General features: G+C 40.5%; 2 protein-coding genes and 2 non-coding genes across 7 annotated transcripts in view; 3 read left to right on the top strand and 1 right to left on the bottom strand.

Annotated features, from left to right (window-relative positions):
- The window catches only part of LOC146157152 (26S proteasome non-ATPase regulatory subunit 1-like), a 43,134-nt gene that overhangs the window by 12,528 nt on the left and 10,436 nt on the right, over positions 1-20,170 (bottom strand). For all 4 annotated transcript variants that reach the window (XM_083388510.1, XM_083388511.1, XM_083388509.1 and 1 more), the window contains 3 exons: positions 19,931-20,028; positions 18,850-19,005; positions 17,909-17,973 (listed from right to left, as the gene is read on the bottom strand). In XM_083388510.1, coding sequence (XP_083244636.1) covers positions 17,909-17,973; positions 18,850-19,005; positions 19,931-20,028 — 319 coding nt within the window. The remainder of the gene's footprint in view (positions 1-17,908; positions 17,974-18,849; positions 19,006-19,930; positions 20,029-20,170) is intronic.
- Trnar-ccg (transfer RNA arginine (anticodon CCG)) lies at positions 1,289-1,361 on the top strand. The gene has a single exon. It is a non-coding gene; the product is annotated as a tRNA-Arg (tRNA).
- On the top strand, positions 2,735-10,665 carry LOC146157154 (octopamine receptor-like). Its single transcript, XM_083387128.1, has 8 exons — positions 2,735-2,927; positions 3,358-3,573; positions 6,043-6,297; positions 6,718-7,273; positions 7,859-8,033; positions 8,205-8,323; positions 9,255-9,850; positions 9,968-10,665. The coding sequence occupies exons 1-8, from the start codon at positions 2,870-2,872 to the stop codon at positions 10,315-10,317; spliced, it is 2,325 nt and encodes a 774-aa protein (XP_083243254.1). The 5' UTR covers positions 2,735-2,869; the 3' UTR covers positions 10,318-10,665.
- Trnaa-ggc (transfer RNA alanine (anticodon GGC)) lies at positions 16,641-16,715 on the top strand. The gene has a single exon. It is a non-coding gene; the product is annotated as a tRNA-Ala (tRNA).

The following is a 20,170-nucleotide window of genomic DNA, read 5'->3' as shown; positions in this document are numbered from 1 at the left end:
GGGAAAGCGGGGAAAGGTCGTCACTTCCTCAAAAGTGCATTAGGTTGCCTGAAAGGTGCAGTGCTAACCTTTTTGGCTTTAATTCTGCATTCTAATGTGGCACGAGCCCTGCAGCTAACGCACCGTTGTATTTCTGTATAGCCTTGTTCAAGAATAATAAACACTTTTGTTTAATATAAGGCCGTCGAGAACATTGTTTTACCTAAATTGACTTGAGCGTCTTTTAAAAGGTCTTAACCCTTTAGCGCTATTATTATTACATGGTACAACCAGCGGCAAGTTTTCATTTTTAGAATAAAAAAAATAATTACAAGTGTTTGAACCCCAACGAATGATCAATGGGACAAGTTCATCTGTTAAAAAAAATCAATTCTATCGTTCCCCTGTTCTACACCCGGTCCTAAACTTGAAAAATCTTAAAATAACAGTCCAATCGAATCGGGACATTTCCAGATGATCAATGCCACCGTGTTGCCAAATGTGGCCCCGTTCTGTCAATTAAAATGTAATGACGTTCCCTGGACCGCACTGGAATGCTAATTAGAGATCAATTGGGCGACAGATTCCAACAATCAGTTATTTATTAGTCTTTTTTAGGCCCACAAAATATTATAAAAGAATTTCGAATTCTTATATAAGTCGGTTAAAAATATTACAACAAGAATTGATGCTGGACCAATTGAAAACTAATGCTTATGCTGGTGTAGTGGTGTATAATTAAAATCGGTCAAATTTAAGCCAAATCTAAAAGCTCCCAGCGTTGCATATTCAAGGGGTAGCCTACAAAAGCTTTTGGGTATAAATTGCGACATATGGTAAAAGTATGAGAATTTCGACATGGCTAGAAGGAAGATGTTATTTGAACAAATATATATTGAAAACTTTGCGCGATACCAAAATCTCTAAACAATGTATTTTTTTGGTAAAAAGAGTTTGCACTTTTTTGTAATTTTAACAGACTTAATTTTTTTAATGATATTAAATGCAGATTCGGCGACCTATTTTAGTCAGTGACCTGTTCTAAAACATTATTAAGCTTACGAACCCCTTTTAAAACTGATTCTAACCGTAATTTTGAAAACGAATGATTGAAACTGAAGATACATAGCGAATACTTGATTCGTGCGGGCAAATTTAGGGGTCGGCAATAATTATAACTGTCGTTATATAAATGCAGCGCAAATCATAACCTAGAAAAAAGTTTAATTAACAAGCACGACAATACAGCGTACAACCGTTACCACGCGTAACTTAATAAAAACGCCAAATTGCGCATACAGCGACCTGCGACCCTGTGGCCTAATGGATAAGGCGTCAGCCTCCGGAGCTGAAGACTGTGGGTTCGAGTCCCATCAGGGTCGATATATAAATTTTGCTTTTATTGTTCTTTTCTCATTACCAATCATTTAGTAAGTTGTATAACAACAGTTACATTTAATATATGTCCAGCGAACGCTAAAAAATGACCTAAATAAGAGTTCAAAAATGTATAGTAACTCCCAATTCGTAAAAGTATAGTGCTGACGATAGCACATTTTTCACCGATTCACCTACACTCCTACAGAATCGTCTCTTGGTTAGGCAAATGGATTTCGAAAAACACTTGATCGCCTACTGAGGCGTTAAGGGTCCACATAACCACAAAATCAGCAGTGAACCACTTATCTCGTTTAAAGCTCAACCCTACAGACCGCACCAACAGACAATTTCTTTGTTTTGGCGACCAAAGGTAGGCAATATATGTTGCAAGCGTCATAAGTTAAGTAAAATGACGTAAGCTGCGTATTAGGCAACGGCTAGCTAAACAACGGCTACCTTATAAATCACTAAGAATTAGTTATTTTTAAACAGAACGGATGTCCATGTCATTAATTTATGCCAACGTTTGGGTAGTATATTATTGATTTTGAGCTTTAATGTATTCGAAAGGTCCGTAAAAATATATTAGAATAAATTTTAGCGCGAAACATTTATCGTATTTAAACAGCAGGTTTTTTTCTAAAAAATAGGTGTTAAAAGTCGACTTCGTGAACGCACACACCAGACTGCAAATATTGAAAGTGGGGTTAAAAGTTTCCATGGATTTTCAAAACGCTTGGCAACAATCAATTCACTTACTAGAAAAGGCAGTTAATAAACAACCATGGTGAACACACAGCCAAGCATTTGTTTACTAAGTTCAAACAACGACATATAAAAAGTCGTTAATATAAGATTCGAGGTAATCACAACTCCTTATTAGAAAAAAATTAACTAATATCCTTGCATTCGGAAAAGAAGTTGTAGGCAATTGTCAAAAAGTAAGGGTTCGCATTTATGTGAGCTATGGCCTAGCTAAAATTAACAGACCCGATGTACGCGACAACCCTAATGTTTTAGCAAATCCTTTATTGAGACCAACCTTTTTATTTGAGACCTAAAACATAAGGGGTGGCATAAAACAAGAAAAATAAAAGAACCTACATCGATTTCGTCGGTTTGCAAGTGACAACAGGCAGACGGTATCCAGATTATATCGTCTCCAGAGACAAACGAGCAAATTGAACATCGAAGGTCGGGTTACGGAGATTTCAAATTCGCGAGCGATTTTTTTAGGTCTAAATCCCCACTCGAACGCTCGCCTACAACACAAGGCATTCTCTCGTGCACAGAAGAGAGATGGGGAAAAAGGGAGGTTGGGTTAGTGCTATTGTTGAGCGGTGAAGGCAGATCGTTTACCAGTTTGTCATGATCAGGTGCGCCTCGCACACAACTAATACCGGAAAGTTCAGCTTTCAGCGAAGAACACAGTAAATTGTTCGACACAAGGTATTTTGTTTAGTGGAAGCAGAAAGCCTTAAAGACCGGGGCAAATAGTCAACAGAACACGATGAATTTGTCTCAAGTCTACGACTCCAATGTCACACAGTTTTACGCGAGCACGCCAGGTTTGTACAGCAACTTGTGCGTGCAGTGAGACTAAAAAAGTACTTCCACGTTTTTAGGCCGTTGTGTCATGTAATTTGAAGTTGTTTTATTAATGTCTAACCTATTTGCGAAATTTGTTTCGTTAATGCCGCTCAGGTAGATGAGCCGTTTGGACGACTACCCTGAGTATTTATAGTAAAAATTCCTTAAATAAATATGTGACTAACGAGATATGAACGATTACATCGTATAAAAAATGGACTTAACTGGTAGTGGCTACAGCAAGCAACCTACACCTTATCAAAACAAACTTTATACGGCAATAGAACGGCCTGACAGTTTCAATCCAAGCAAATTGCGAATAAGCAGCAGCAACAAATACAGCACCTAGACTAGACCATACAGCCCAAGCAAGTTTTACGAAAACGATTTTCTTTTCATTCCCAACAGAAAGCGAAGAGGCGACTGCAGCGCCCAACCTGTCGATCCTTCTTTTGTGTCCGATCATTGTGCTGGTGGCGACCGGCAATGTGCTGGTGATTATGTCGGTGTGCATGGACCGGAGGCTTCGCAGTGCAACAAACTACTTTCTCACCTCGCTGGCTGTGGCCGACCTCCTAGTAGCACTAACGGTCATGCCGCCCAGCCTGGCCATGATCGCCAACAGTGAGTAGTGAGTGGTGAAAGCGGTTGCTTGCCAAACGTTTTTTTTTTTCTTTTGATATTTGCACAAACAACGAACCGCTTTGGCCAGCTGTTTGAAACTTCTTCGGTCAAAACATACAGGCGCATATGGAGTAGGTTTACAATCTAACATATCGGTGGGAGGGGGGTCTATTTTTTCTTTCTGGTTTTATCACGCTAATAGAATTTAAAGTAGTTTTGTTCTGGGAAAAAATATATATAGTATAAAAAACGTGTGTGCAAAGTGTGCAAAATGTGGTTTACTCTATGTTCGTTTTAACCAAATTAGAAGGCATTTCTTTTTCGGCGGTTCGCTTTTGTGGCCAACTTTATAGGGAGCAGAATGAAGTACGCCAAACTGGAAACCGTGCAGCCACGCTTTCCGTATTATTTTTCATTCTTTCAGCCAAAAATCGTCGTTTTTAGGTCAAAATTATGGAAAAGAACGTAGATTTGAAGAATTTCCATTCAACAATTTGCCTGGTTATAAACGGGAGAAAAACAACGGCAGTTTCGCATTACCTTGCGTGACGAGCAACAACTTTGCAATCCGAGCGGCAAGGGGATTATGTTAAGTGTGCGCAATACAGGCCAGGCGGAACGCACGGCTATTCAGTAACAGTCTGGGTGTATCATGCATACCCCAAAACGACTAGTTTTTAAATTCTTGATAGTTATTAGTTGTTTAGGGATATATAAGAGACAAACGACAAAGCGAAATTGCGGTGAAGAAAAGTTGACAATACGACCACCCAAAATAGATCTGGACCGTAAAGGATTGTTATGCTGGGCCCCATTTTAATTTCACCAACTGTCACGTACAGACTACGCAAGCCAAAATGGAGGAATTCGGCAACGGAATGCGTTACGAAAAGGGTACACTTGCAAAAGGATAAGCACCAGTGATCCATGAAAACGAGCGGAATTCTTCCTGCTAAGTCCAAAGGCCAAGCGTGAAAAACGTTATTGCGATTCTGCACCTTTTTAATAAACCGCGAATCTCAACAACATCCTGGCAACACAGTTCCCAAATAACACTTATCCGACAACGAGCGTGGCATCGCAACATATTGACCGTGGCAAATCAGGTCAGGTGCACTTGAAAAGTTCACCTGGCGCGCAAGTAAAGGCACAATGGCTAGCAGTGGACTCACAGTCGGTAAACATATAGCCTACACGCAAGTCAACACAGCGCCGAAACGACTACACGCCATTTAGAGAGTTACACGGCTTGCACTTTGTTGGCGAGAGGAGAGAGTGCGGCGAACAGCACAGTACGAGACCGACGAGAGATTTTGAAAGGGTTCAAGTTGACAATAGCTACTAGCAACGGCCCGACCCGGATTGTTTGTTCTGGCAGAGGTGGGCCAGCCCAAGCCGCACTGAAGCGCTACTGTGTTGGCGGTGGTTAGGTCGGATGATCCAGCGAAACCATTCTCGGTCAGGCGGATATCTTTTCGCGCCGCCGAAATTCGCAGCGGCAAAATAGGAAAAGTTCACGCATTGAAACCCAAACTATTGACGCAAAGCGGCCAAAACAAACGATGCGGTCAAGTTCGTCCAATTATTTTCGGCTTTACGTAGCGAAAGTTGACAAGAAAGAAAACCACAGCCGCAGCTGATCGCTTGTGTCGACAAGTCTCGAGTAAAGAAAACCGCGATAAGAATGAAAATACTGCCAACAAAACACTCTGTGTAGAAAAGCTTAGAACGATAACATATCAGGATTTAAGTAAAGTACCCTGCTTGTGTTAATTTTTAAGTGACACAACTGCTAGATTACGCACTTTTTCGGAAATAATCGCCTTGTCACGATTTGTATTTCGGTGCACCAACGCATCAGGCAGTGTACAAAACAAAACGTTTGTTCATGCATAGGTTGACGGCAACCACTAGTGGTTAAACGGCCTCTGTCAAGGAAAGGTCGCTTCACCGTATTAGGAAGCATCTGCAATGATGCGAGTCGCGCCTATAGCGTCAATCGCAAACCTTCCATCACAAAATCGCGCTGCAGGCGACGGCCTGTCATAACTGGGAACTATAGGGGCTGATATTCTATTTCAACCGCACATTAGATCAATTGCATTGTTGAACCCAAGAAATTCCAGGTTAAAGGAAGGCATAAAAAAATAATCTTATATATAGGAAAAACGCTTTTATTACATTTCGAACACGAGTTGAACATATCTTTACATGCTCACAATTAACTAAAGTTGTGAATTTTGTGATATTATATGACTCTGCTAAATTGGTAAAATTGGCGAGGTTTCACAAAAACGTGACATCAGGTCGAAGTGAAAATGACTCTAATTATAAACACAACATCTGTTGTAATTTAAAATCATCCAAACTATAGGGCTTAAGATATATCCTATAAGGGTAACATTGCGCAATACGCGTGATTCATGAAAAAAACTGTCGACGAAATGAAAGACGCATTGTTTCACTCAGACTATGTCTGGCCGATGAGCGACGACCTTTGCGGGATCTGGGTGATGCTGGACGTCTTCTTCAGCACGTCGTCGATCATGCACCTCTGCATGATCTCGCTGGATCGCTATCTCGCCTTGTCGCGTCCTTTTAAACGAAGTCGAGTGCCGGGCGGCAGTGGTCGCTTCGGCGGCCCGAGCTTCGGGTACAACGGCAGCGCTAACTTCGACAGGAGGGTGGCGGCGCAGATCGTGGTCGTCTGGACAATTTCGCTTTGTAAGTCACCGAGTATTTTTGTTGTTGCCCTTGTTTATGAAGCTTATCCCCTGATTTTCGCCTGTTGCTTAACTGAGCCAGACATAATAACGTTGTTTTTTTGAGCCAAGTCACCAAGTTTTAGCAATTATATATTGAGTGCTTGGTTAACAGATATACCGTAATTTATCTGTTGCGCGATATTGTTGATAGGCTTGTTTACAAAAAACCAAAAATAATATGCGCATACTTCTAAGTACGTATTACGAATTGGTTTTGGGGGTATTTGCAGTTACATGATACAGAGAGAAACATAAAAGGTACCATTCGTACCAAGACGTATCACCTGCAAATCACCGAAAAACCCATATTGATGTGAGAACAAATTAGATCTCGCTCGTAATAAAAACAACAACAAAAAATTAATCTTTCCGCATGTAGGCGTCGCAATCCCGATCCCGATCCTTGGCAAACAGGACCGCGACAACCTGATGATCGACGGCGTGATGTGCGCCATCAACATGCAGCAATTTGCCACCTTCGGCTCGCTGGCCGCCTTCTTTCTGCCGCTCGTAATCATGTTCGTCATGTACACGCTCACGATACGCATGTTGCGTAAGCAAGCGCGAGCCGTCAGCGGCATGATGGTACAACCGCAGCAGCAGCGTAGGTTGTCTTCGCGCCGGACCAAGTCGGAAACGAGTGGCGGGGGGGAACTGACGTCCGGTGGCGACCCGCGAAACTCGAACGGTACCGACGACGACGGTTCGGTGAGCGACAGTCTCGGTTCGGTGCTGCTGACGCGAGGATGCTCCTCGACGACCGGGAGCCGCTATTGCGACAGATGCGAAGGCGCACGCTTGAAGCGGCGAAGCGTCTTCTGCTGCGGAGTACTGCGGCCAGTTGCCAAGGCGCTAAGGCAGATTCAGGCGATGGCCGGGGCGGGCGGAATGGTGGGTTCCTTTGGGAGCCAGGAGAAAACGTCGCTCTCGAAAACGTGAGTTTCCCTTTTTTTAATTTCCAGAAGCGAGTGGTAGAATTGCTCACGAAACTTTTGGCGCTGCATTTGCGAAGAGCGTTTTGTGGAATGTACTGTCAGGCTACCACCGGTTTGTTTTTAAAGAGTGACGTCACATTCATTAAATGAGTGATATTACTTCACCAGTACGTTCAAAAAATATATATACACATCAAATGATGTGTGAAAAGTGTGGTTTCATGGATTGCTTATCGCACTTTAGGATATTTAGTATCTATATTAAGTGAATTTTAAATAAAAATCAGTCTCCTGTTCCTTGCAATACAGTTATAATTAGATCTCGATTTATACCACTTTGCAGTAAATTCTTCCGATCAATCAATTAAGTGCTTTCGCGGTTTTTCGAAATCAATTGTAAAACTTCAATTCGGTCCGGCGTCAGTTGTGTTGATTTTATAAAGTTTGTCCTCGAAAATTCTTGTTGATTGAATTAACGTTTTATGTTTTTTCCTTTTGCGTTTTAAGATTGGCAATAGGGTAGTGATATAACATGCTAGGCAGCTCTACAATCGGCTATTTAATATTTCCTCATCAATATTCCAGGTGTAAATGCAATGGTTCAACCTCGGAAAACAATAACAACAACGGTCGACGCAGAAAGCGGGACAAAATGAGTACATTTTTGCCACGGAAGTTCCCGTCGAATGGACGAAGGATGAACAGCTCGTTTAAGAATCGCGCCATGGCCAGCATTAACAACGAACAGCGGGCATCTAAGGTGAGGTTTATACTGTAATCAAATACCAGAACGTTGCGACAACAAATTACCTTTTAAACCGGTTGTGTTTTGCTGTTTTAATCCAATCCAATGCTTTTAGTTAGTGAATTTTAAAGACCTATTTTGAATTCAGGGCAAGCTTGAAAATTGGATTTTTTGTGTGTTTTACAGGTTCTTGGGCTCATTTTTGTTCTGTTCTGTCTCTTCTGGTGTCCGTTCTTCATTACGAACGTGGTGAGCCGATTCTGTCCCGGTTGTGATCAGGCGCTCATGGGGGAATTTATGAACTGGTGAGTTGATTTTCAAGTGAAAAAATCGCTGGTAACCGCTGAAACCCAATAACAATCTAAATGTCATGAAGTCGAAGTACAGCAGCGTGCGTTGTTACAATTCACATAATTAGCTATGCAAAGCCGAGCTTTAAGTGATGCAAATCGTACAAACACGAATTAATGGGCAAGTTACGCAACCTTTCTTCGGCCAGGCGTTAATCACGACAGCTCTCAAATAAACGTTAAGCAGACAATTCCAACAGGCGCTATTACAACACTTAGAAGAAAACAACAATGTCGCACGTGCTTGAACACCGCGTTGACACAGCTTGAAAGTACAGCACACAATCGGTCTGTTGAACGCAAACAACTATCGGCCTGTTTACAACGCTCAAAACACATCGTTCGCTCTTTTGCAGTTCGATTTCTTGGCATTTCTTTACCTGCTGTCCTGCTGTTTGAAACGGGAGAAACGGAGACTGATTTTATTACGACCGTTTTACCCTATCAATTAAACAGTAATGACGCAACTGGAAGGTTACCAGGCCAGGAATCAAAGTCTACTGGGTTTATCTGGCGTTTATTGATTTTATAGTTAAATTATGGATAGGGTACAAGGGAATTAAGGTTTATAGAGTGCTGCCGGCAAATTAATTGCTAGAGTCAGAAAATAATACAAATAAAAACCTACTGAACATGTTGCTTGAAAATAAATATAGGCAAAGAACATTCGTCTCAAAACCATAAGAAGAGTCGATAAGATAAGATAAATGTCGATTTGTTGCTACAAACACAGTAGCAAAGGATAAACGAAGAACCACAAAAGTTAGCGAGTCAATTGACCCTGAAACATATAAACGCATTAAACGTGCCTACATCGATTTTGTATTATATACTTGCCGAAAACGAAAATACTTTTCGATTTAAAGCCGCATTTAATCACTTTAAGGTTCGTATGGCTCGGCTATGTGTCGTCAGGAGTCAACCCGTGCGTGTACACCATGTTCAGCAAGCGATTTCGCGGCACCTTCCTAATGCTGGCGAGTTGCCGCTTCTCGGAGATCAACACACGCCACGCGCGGAAGTCCTACTTGGCGCATCGGGACAACGCCTCCAACGCATCGTTTCGCACCTTCGGCGGCGGGTCGATCAACGGTAGAGCCTCGGTCCGGGTAAAGCCTTCCGCTGCCGCCAACTCGAAAGTGGGCGTGGTCGAGGTTGAGGTGAACGCCCATTCGCGCAATGACGAAGACACTACAGCGTCGACGGTTTACCAAAGCGGCAAGTCGCCGCTGCGAAGGAGCCTGGTGTACACGAACCAGCAGGTGCGTCACCTGGCCACCAACAAGCTGTGGCGCTCATCTTGGCACGCCGCCACCGCCGCCGTCAGTCAGCGTTACGACCTGGTCGATGACAGCATCGCGGCCGATTCTGCGGTTTGCAGTGGAGGCGGTCGAGGCAAAGTGCGGAGACACCGATCGGCGAGCGACGTCGATCGAAAACCCGCGATCGCAACGGTCGAATGTGTCACCATACGCGAAGAAGGTGAGTGATCGGCAGATTTTAAGCAATTTTAATCACAGGTTTCGACACAAACAATGTAAACATTCTGATAGTTGGAAAGATTTTTTTAACAAACTACATTGTGTACAATTCTTTCAGACTCGGAAACTTCTCCGAAAAAACGAATTTCGCCTCCTTGGCTTGCCAGGCCGGAGAGCTTCTCCACGAGCATGACGTCATCAAGTAGCGATGACGAAAGCGATTGGACGTCATCCGAAGAGGAGAGAGAGAGGGAATGCGTACAGGCCGCCACACCAGACGAGGAGTGGTCGTCTGTGTACGACAACGTAAGCGCGCGGCGAGAAACGACAAACTGCGAGACTTGTGCTGGACAAACTGACGATGGTTTGGATTTATCGCATTCCTTTGGCGTTAAGCGCGTGGCCGCTTTGAGACGCGAGGACTACAGCACGGGCGAGTCGTTTGATGGATGCGCCGTCTTGTCTTGATGTCTGAGTGATTGTGACTCCATTAGGGGCGCGCCGCAGAAACCACTGTAACATTTTTACTTCTTATTTGCGTTTTCTTTCGCGTTTTTTTCCACCGGCCGTTTTTGCAACGAGCGCATATTTCGTTATATGTTTATTAACCCCCTTTCCGTATAGCGTTTAGCGCGCTGTCAAGGGTCGGCGCCGCAAAACAAAATAGCCTCTCCGACTTATCCACTGCCTACTATATCGCAACGGCAAACAAGAACACGCAAAATGCACCCTGTAGTGTCCTGACAATAAAGAGCCGAAAAGAGTTGTGAGCGTGATTTTGAGTGTTCCTCTCTCCTGATCGTAACGGTCGACTTCAAAGCGCTGTGTTTTGACAGACAAGTGACGTAACAGTACATGTTGAGGGTGAGTGGCGAACACGATAAAACAAACAAATAAACACGGACAAGAAAACCCAGTAAAAGCACTAGAATCCTGTGTTGTAGGGTTGGCACTGGCGGGAATTATTGCTGAATTTTTAGATTTAGAGACTAGTGCTTTCGTGAGGAAGCAATTGTAACGCTACTATTTGCTGATTTAAGTAAGAGTTTCAAAAGAATGCACACACAAGTCCTGGCCATGTAGTGCGGCCTAAAAATCGACTAGCAAAGCAATCATAGAAAAATATCCAATCGGTTGGCAAGTAAGGAGTGGCTAGCATGTTTTGACAATTTCCTTAACAGTAAAAGCAAGTGATTAATCTTGACTCATTTAAATATTAAAACAAAAAAACAAAAGTCATTCAGTGTTTGCGATAAAACAAACAAATAAAAACAGTTAAAAATGCAAAAATAAAATGGGATCAGTGGCTGCGTTATTAGAATTTTTACAATCATAAATACGAAACATCGCAAATCGGCAACAAAGGCGAAGCAAAAAACGGGAGTGTCAGGGCCAAACGAAATCGCGGAACACTACCGATTTCCTCATCAAGTTATAATAAAAATGGGAGAAGATCGGAGACGTTGGGGAAAGGGACTCGAGGCTGGTCTCTGAAGCAGCAGCCACTTTTGGTATCAAACGAAAGCGCAAAGTCTAACAATGTTAGCAAAGATCGTGGGCGACTCCCCCAGCAAATGAGCGGCTTGGCAGCGCGCCAACAGGACGAAACCCGAAATTCGAAATTAAGGGCAGCGCGTGGTTCCGCATTGGCACCGCCGAGTTTACGCCGACTCACACACGCGTTTTTTACGTATTGCACCAGCAGTAAAAAGATTGCAAGAACGAAGATCTACGTCAAGACTTGGACAACTATGTTTAACTTTTTTTTAATTCTATTTTAGCTTTTTTTTAATTTAGATTAGAATAAGAACTACCTAATTCTTCAAAATCAACATTTAAACCAGAATTTGACCTCTAGAATTACATTTAATTATTATTATTTACAATCAATTTCATTTTAATCGCAATTCATTCTTATACGAATGCAAATGACAAATATTTGTATTATATATTTTATATTTTTTAGAATGTACTCTTTTCAGATTGTAAAAATCAAGTCGTTCCGATCAAAGAGTATTAAATTAATTCAATTATTTGTTTCTACTGAGAGAATAAAAACGCCGTTGAACTAAGTATCATTTTTGGTGAAATCCGAATTAAATTAGAATTAGAATTAGAGGGCAAAAGCAATTCACAAACAAGATTGGAGTTAGAATTAGCCGCATTTTTGCTCTAATTCATTGAATAATAAAACTAGAATTATCTAGTTTTTATAGCCTGCCTACAACCGCAAGTTTAGGGTAACACACAGTTCAAACATTTAACGACTTTTAAAATAAATTTACAGTCTTTTAAACAACTAAAATTGGATCGTTCGATGCTTTTTTTAATCAAAACAGTATAAATGCAATGATTAAAACAATAAAACAATTCACATTTACTTAACACATAACTTGAAGCTGCACATACAATAAATTCAAAGACTATTTAAAGACTTTTAGGAAAAACATAGAGTTTATTGAGGACGTTTCAATACATAAATCACTTTTTTTTAATTCAAAGACTTTTAAAGAGTCAAAATCTTTGTGCCAACCCTGTTACTTTTATGCATCTTTAAGGGGGGCAGGTTGGAAAACAAGAGCTGTTAAAGCAACCCAGCAACAAGCCAAGAAGTTAAAAACCTTTTCGAGCCCATACATAATTTTGCATACGGAATTTTTTGTGCGACCCCCTTGGTATTTTGATTCGGGTCGCGAATCAGGACATTACAAACCAGTAAGTAAATGGCGAAACCGGCTTGCCTTTCAGCAAACATTGCTAGGGCTTTTAAAATAGCGCAAGTTTTTGGCAAAGCTGTGACCGTGGCGAAGTAACAGAAATACAGCAGCACCTTTATGGCTTTCATTTTTTTGGACGGACGATTTCTGCCGTGGTTTGTTTATCAATTTTGTGTCGGTTTTAAAATAAACATTGCGAAACATTTCGCTCCTACCAATGCGACTAAACCAGGAGTCAATGTCAAAATTTAAATAAGACTAATAGATCTGCGCAGTATTGATTATTACGCCAAAGGCTTAACTTTACATTAGGACACACCACAACCACCTGAAGAGGTTTTTCGGAGAGGGATGCCGCAAACTGTGACGCCAGTTCAACACTCGTAAACCAGTAAGTTAACTATGCCTTTCAGAAGTAAAGTTGAATGACTAGTTGTATGAAATAATTTAATATCTAAATGAATACCTTGACTTTCCTCGAAAGCGGCTATCTGGATTACGGTGTCAAAACGTTAGGCTTCAAAATAGATATATTTGTAACACTATACACACGGGAGATTATCGATAATCCAGTTGACGCAAAACAAGATGTCTAGCTGCTTAAAATTCCTCGACTGCGTTTCATACTGCAACCGGTATATTAAGCAAGAATTGCGCCGAAACTATATACCTAACTAAATCCTTAAAATTTAGACAGCATCGGAGGCAAAACATGAATTTTATGGAGAGGAAACATTATGCTGGACATCCAAGTTGAAATTTTAGTGGCATGCCACTGAAAGACACAAATTAGAACAAGATGTCTAGCTGCTAAAAATTCCTCGAGTGCGTTTCATACTGCGACCGGTATATTAAGCAAGAAATGCGCCGAAACTACATACCTAACTAAATCCTTAAAATATGGACAGCATCGGACGCACAAAAATAATATTGTGAAGAGGAAACATTTGCTGGACCTCCAAGTTGAAATTTCAGTGTCATACCACTGAAAGAAACAAGTTAGATAGGGCGCACTGTTGTTCTTGCAGTGTCGATTGGAATTAACCTGGCAGATCGATCAGGAAGACAGTGAGCGTACCGAGGGCCGATTAAAAATGCATGGATTGAATGATCTAGCTCTTGTGCTAGTTACAGAACCGACGGCCAACAGCGCTGCCTGTCGGCGCGCGTATCAAAAGCTAATGCGTTGATTGAAAAGTCACCCGAGAACAGGAAGCAGCCAGTACTTTTCCGAGGTGCACTCCGCCGCGCGTTTTAATGTAAGTCAACTGTTTACGACACCTTGGCCTTCATTAGGTCTATAAAAACATACACAAGCTTTTCAGCATTGATATAGGCCAAAACGTTAATGAGAAGTTTCACATACGACCTCGTTCGACAAACAGCCAAGATTCTTTAAAAGATGTTAGTTATATTTCTAACGCATTGCATGCTTATTGCTTATCCAGTAGCACTCGAATCCAATACAAGCGAACCAAATAAGAAAAGTCCATCCACAAGGAAACAAATGGGAAATCACCTAGCGCCAGCCACCAAAGCGTGAACATAAGTGAAAAGCAAAAACAACAATACGTAGAACGGCCTCAGCAAAGCGATGTGGATGGATAAGGGGAATACGAAACTGTTAGGCAACCGACTTTATTTCCCCAGTCTTTTTTGATGCAATGTCGCAAAACTGGTGCCACCTGCTCCAGAAGCGCTGATAAAAAGACCACAAACCTAAGATAGCGTATGAAATCAGGCGCTATTCGTGGCCAAGAGGCTTTGTACACTCGCACAAAGTAAACCGTGAGTCAGGTTAAAAAGTCGTACGAAGTCCATACTACACCGAATTTTTATTAATTAAAGGCTAATTACAGATCTAATATGCAAGTATTGTTGACGAAGGATACATTCTTACAAATATTTGTAGATGGCCGTATTTATCTAATTCTAAACAGGGTAACCAGGTGGCACTTAATAAAGACAGGTTGTATTGAAGTCACGACAAGCTTTCGCACAACCGTGCTTTATTAGGTCAAGGTAGAAATGAAAGCAATTAAAATGCGCGACGTAGAAGCACAAGCGGGAGTAAAAAAAAATTGTGAAGAAATGAATCTTTCTGTTAAATTCTTTTGTCTGCGAGAGATTCCTTATTTTTGAAAGTGTTAAAATAACAGAATTGAAGGGGGGGGGGGGAACTAGACTTAAACGAACCTTACATAAACTGATTGAAACATTGATACAAGAGAGCAACTTGAAATCAAGTTACCACATGTCTTGATTTTTATAATTTTTTGCGATAACATAGTCGACATGTTCAACAAATAAGAATTAAATCGAATAAATAAAAAAGTTTTCCAAACCTGACTTGGGAGTTAAACGCAATGTAAAGCAAAACCGAACTCTTAATGTACTGTACTGTACTAGGTGCTTCATTTATTCGGAGGATTTCCCGTATTTTTCGCGACAATATAGCTGCACGCGCGAACAGGGAGAAAAGCGGTTTGCGCCCTTAAGACGGAACGAAAAAACAATGCCCCAGCCGACTAATCGGCATTGGCAAGGGTATGCGACTGGTGAGTTATTGGTTTCACTAATGAGCAAACACCGAAATCCAATCTCGCTATTGGCCACTTGGTCCACGATACACGATAAGTGCCTCGTAAAGCCACCAACTGCAAAGCAGCTGCCCCGCCTTAAGTAGCGGTTCGATACATTCCGGAAAACAGGAAAATGGAATTTCCGAAAGTCAAAACAAAAAATATGTCACAAACTGAATAATAAGCATTTTGTCACACCGGAAAGCAAAGGTGCAAAAAAGTGACCTTTTGGTGCAGTGTTTGTTAACCTTTTTTCCCATCGCCACTTTTTACCGATTTCCGTAGTCTGACGCCCCAATACTAATTGATAAGTGATACAGTAAACTAGGAAGGTTGTTTGAAATCTGCATTTGACTAAGTTCTTAAGTACAACCTGCATGTGCCAACACCCAAAAAAAATTATAAAATATAATTTATATAAATTTATGCAGAGTGCTGTTCTCGAAAAAGTCATAGTTGCAATTGCATCTGAAGCTAGCTAATCAATCACGCGAAGCGCAAAATAAATTGGTTTCAAGATGGAAAGAGGTTTCCGAGGAGATTTGATGCATTAGGCACACGAAATAATTAATACTATATTGACTGCGCAACTGAATGGCTGCACCAAATGACGTAATATTTTGCACGAATCGAAAACGAGATACGTTGTGCCATCTCGTCGAAGAATTCGGAAGTTGTTACTCGTGAAATAATAGCCACATGACAAACACATTTCTATTTGCACAAACGGCAAACATTGCGTGAACTACTAACTTTTGGCGGAACTTTGATTTTGTAGGGAATCTACACAACGCTAAGCTGCGGACACTTAAAAAATGTGAAATGCCCAGAATGGGCAAAACATTGCTTATATAACTGGCCAGAAACGCAGAAAGTCTGCACACAGGAGAGATTTTGCGCCGCGTCTTAAACTATCATTGATTAAGTGTGAAAATGCAAACGGAATATAAAAACAAATATATTTAAATACTTAAAAAAACAAATAAAATTGGAATTAGGAATGTTTGATAATATCGGATTGCGGATGATACTATTGGTTCAATTTGGTTGTATCGGTACTATTGGGCGAATTTAAGCATTGATTTGCGAGCCAAGACAGCTATTCAATGAAACATTCACACATATGTGTGTTAATAGCTGAGATCTGGCCCTTCGAAGCTGCTTTTTGACCAACGACTACGGCTTACGTATAATTAGTACACCGAAAGCCATCGCAGACTCACCGAATCTGTTGATCTATGATGCAAGCAGAGCAGACTAGAAAAAACAGGTGAGTCTTCGATGGCTTTCGGTGTACTAATTATACGTAAGCCGTAGTCGTTGGTCAAAACGCAGCTTCGAAGGGCTAGATCTCAGCTATTAACACACATATGTGTGAATGTTTCATTGAATAAATGATATGGTGCTGTGGATCCCCTTCAATGAGGTTGCTTGTAATAACAGATTGAGCAAGCATTGGCGTATGGTTGTTTCTCGACTCCTTCCCTTCTGAGCCTGCATAGCTCAGTTGGTAGAGCGACGGTCCCGGCTTGACCGGAGGTCGTGAGTTCGAACCTCACTGCAGGCTAGTTGTTTTTCTAGTCTGCTCTGCTTGCATCATAGATCAACAGATTCGGTGAGTCTGCGATGGCTTTCGGTGTACCAACACAGCTATTTAACCTTTTATTTTTTTTTCAAATAGTGATTTCAATAACTGGAGGCAACTTTCCATTTTATAAATATATATATACGTACATTTGTTCTTACCTAAATGTAACAAAATATCAAACTTTTGTTAAATTAAATAAAATCAAATAAAAAACGTCATTTTAATCAAATCCGCAGAAAAGTTTGCAAATACAGGTAACTTTTTTCTGAGTCGTGATTGGGGTCTTCGGTTTTGGCTACATTGTTTTAACATTTCGTTAGCCTATTCTCGTAAATCGGGATACAGAACTGCCCTTTTTACTAGGCCTAGCAGACAACAACAACGATTCGTAAAAGTATGTTTGGTTACACACCGACAGGTGGTTTTATTTACTGTAGTAGTACACAGCTCGTTGCAGGTATTCCAATTGTTTGGTCAGCAGTTATATTCCAGCGCAATACGCACGCTTTGGTGGATAATAGAGCTAAGTAAAAAGGTCTGAGGTCGGATATTAGGGTGGGATCGGTGACGATCCAATACTAAATTGTTGTAGAAATTTCCGGACAGATATGCGATCCAACGCAACGTGTAAGGTTAATTTACCAAAAATAAATGTTAACACCTGAAGGTAACTAAACTATAGGTAATACTAACAAAATTCGGCTTTAAAACTCATTTTTTTCGTACTTTTCGTCGTTTGAGCATACAGAAAACGTCATTTAGTATCGGATCGGATAATTTTTTGTCAAAAATAAATATTTGACATTTCTACAATTAAGATTAAAAATTGTTTCATCTAGAGCAGGGATGGCGAACCTTTTCATCGTGCGGGTCACAAACACGACCTTAATCCTTACAAAATGCACAAGTGGGTCATTTATATGTTATTATTATGCGAAACTTTATTTAAACAGTATAGTGCTATCTCGGTAGTGGGTCATCAAAAATCATTAAAATCCACGGGACAGTGGTTTGCCATTCCTGATCTAGAGTAAGATAATAGTGAACAAAAATGATCTCTGGCCACACAAATTTAACCCATCGTTGTGCAATATATATTTACAACGACATCAAATCGTTTCACAAAAATAAAAATCGCTTATCTTAACACTACATAGTAAACGACCACTAACCTGAAGAGAATGAATCCAAGAGCCTCAACAGCAGCTCGACGTACATCGTTGTTGACGTCTGACACCTAGTGGACAAAATATGAAATTAGCACCTAGGAATAAGATAAGGTAACTCTTTATTTAATGGTACAATGCGATCACAGTAGCTGGGATAAACGACGGACCACAAATGATTGTCGAGTCAGTTGGTCCTGAAGGTATAGGGAATTCAGGTTATAACAGAAAATGGGAAATATCAACGAATAAAGCAAACAATGCATAGGAACATTAGCGATGCAAAATAGAAGAACCATTACTCGCAAAATAATGGCCGATGTTTAGCCAAAATGCGCACGCGAACTCAGTATTTTGCTGAAAACAAGCATGTACAATAAGAGTTTGTCGATATATGAATTTTATCTAGCACACATGAAAGCGAATATCGTTTATATGAAACTTTTTGTGGTGAGAGTCTTTAACCGCAACGTAGATATTAGATTCGTGTAATTACTGTAACTAAAACACGGGTATACAATTAACATTTACAATGCCGTTATATCAAAATGATTAGAATTGCGTTCCACCTTTTATAAGTGAGGTTTGGATATATTCGACAAGTGCGTATCAAAACGTCTTTAACAAGATGATTTTGATTTGTTCGTCTTACTTGGCTTTACAGATCCAATTATAGTGTAACAAAACAACCTAGCTAAAATAAAATCATTTTAGTTAATTAAAACTGTATTTTTATAAAAAAAAAATTATAATAAGAAACCGGTTGATTTTGCACACAAGGTTCATATCGTCAACAATAATTATCTAATCGTACAACTGCCGGGCCGGAGTTTCGCGTTGGATTTTTATCCAACAAGAATCTTTTTGTAATTCTTTTTGTAGGCTTTGGTTGCGCTTAAGCATAAATTTCCGTTAAATCCAGAAAAAAAAAGTATGGTTGAACTCACGGCGACGTGCAGCAGCTTTCTATTGGCCTTATTGCTGCCCGACCCCACGTAAGCCATTGCGATCGTGTACACGGCGCAACGCCGCAAGATGGCGTCCTTGTCGCGCATCAGCTTTTCGATCAACTGGTCGGCCTCCTCCATTCGCCCGTACATCACCTAGAGAGGCAAACAAACAGATTCTTTTTAGTGAATCTAAATGAACTGAATGCGTACGCGTGCGTATTTGGGCATCAATTTTCACTTCGGTTGGATGCTGTCGACAATAGAAAGTTCCTGTATTTTAGCTGCTTTTAAAACCATTAGCCATATGGGGAAGTTTATTTTATTTTTAAATGTAGAACATTTGCGTTTCGTTGTGCCCTTGTTGTGTAATGCTTGGGACATGTTTTCTTGTTTGAATTAGAGAGAGTAACTAAAATATTTTATTTACTTTGGTAATTTAAAGTGTGATCAAAATTTTAATTATTTTTACCAGGAAATGTTATTTTAATGGAAAAAATATGACTGAGCAAATTCTTGTTCTATTATTATTATACTTAGTAAACTCTACATTTCATTTTGACAAATAGTTATTCTCCAAGATCTGGGTCAACACATTGGTTTTGTGTAGAACCTTGTGTGCAATAATGACTCTGTAAGTCGATGCAAACCCAGGGCCACCCATGTTTGAACGTCTGCAGAGGTGATGCCAGACAACGATACACAACAAACCCCAGGCACACAGCTTATCATTATGCCATAAGCACATAAAAGTTGTTCAGGCACACCATAACTACACAAAAGGTAAAGTAGTCGGCAAGTTCTGTGTTTTTAAATTTGCACTCCAACTCTAATTGGATAACGTTCATTAGACATTTTGACACCTGTATTTACTAAACAATATTAAAAATAATTTCCTAAATAAACTATATAAACATCTTGTTTGTGCCAATAAAAAAAAAACGCTTTATATAACAGATTAATTCAACATTACAGAAAAAGGTAAAGTTAAATAAGTACAACGCGATGCTCGCAGAGATAACAGTATTTGACGAATGAAACTATTAGTGATGTTTTTTTAGCCAGGATAACCATTTGTTACCAAAGAAATGCCGACAGCGAGACCTCGGATGATTTTTTCGTGCTGAGTTTCCTGCGCATAAGCGACCATATCATCGATGGCCTGGCTGTTGTTCGAGCCTGAAACACACAAAAAGATATTTTTGCGAAAGTTCTATATTTTTTTTTTGCCCAGTTGGGTGGGTTATTTTGGGGTTGCGCTGTTTTTCCGAGGGAAAAATCGCTGAAGCACTTAACAGTGGGTATATCAACTTTATTTAAA

This window comes from Ascidiella aspersa, chromosome 4 (genome assembly GCF_963924565.1).
Source record: "Ascidiella aspersa chromosome 4, kaAscAspe10.2, whole genome shotgun sequence".
NCBI classification, from domain to species: Eukaryota; Metazoa; Chordata; class Ascidiacea; order Phlebobranchia; family Ascidiidae; genus Ascidiella; species Ascidiella aspersa.
The sequence above is the reverse complement of the archived record's forward strand: the minus strand, read 5'-3'. Positions and strand labels throughout refer to the sequence as shown.

Excerpts from the sequence above, each read along its gene's own strand:
- LOC146157154 (XM_083387128.1), top strand. The coding sequence starts at position 2,870 with ATGAATTTGTCTCAAGTCTACGACTCCAATGTCACACAGTTTTACGCG. Across the intron at positions 6,298-6,717 it reads CGTCTGGACAATTTCGCTTT|GCGTCGCAATCCCGATCCCG; the intron begins GTAAGTCACCGA and ends TTCCGCATGTAG. Across the intron at positions 8,324-9,254 it reads ATGGGGGAATTTATGAACTG|GTTCGTATGGCTCGGCTATG; the intron begins GTGAGTTGATTT and ends AATCACTTTAAG.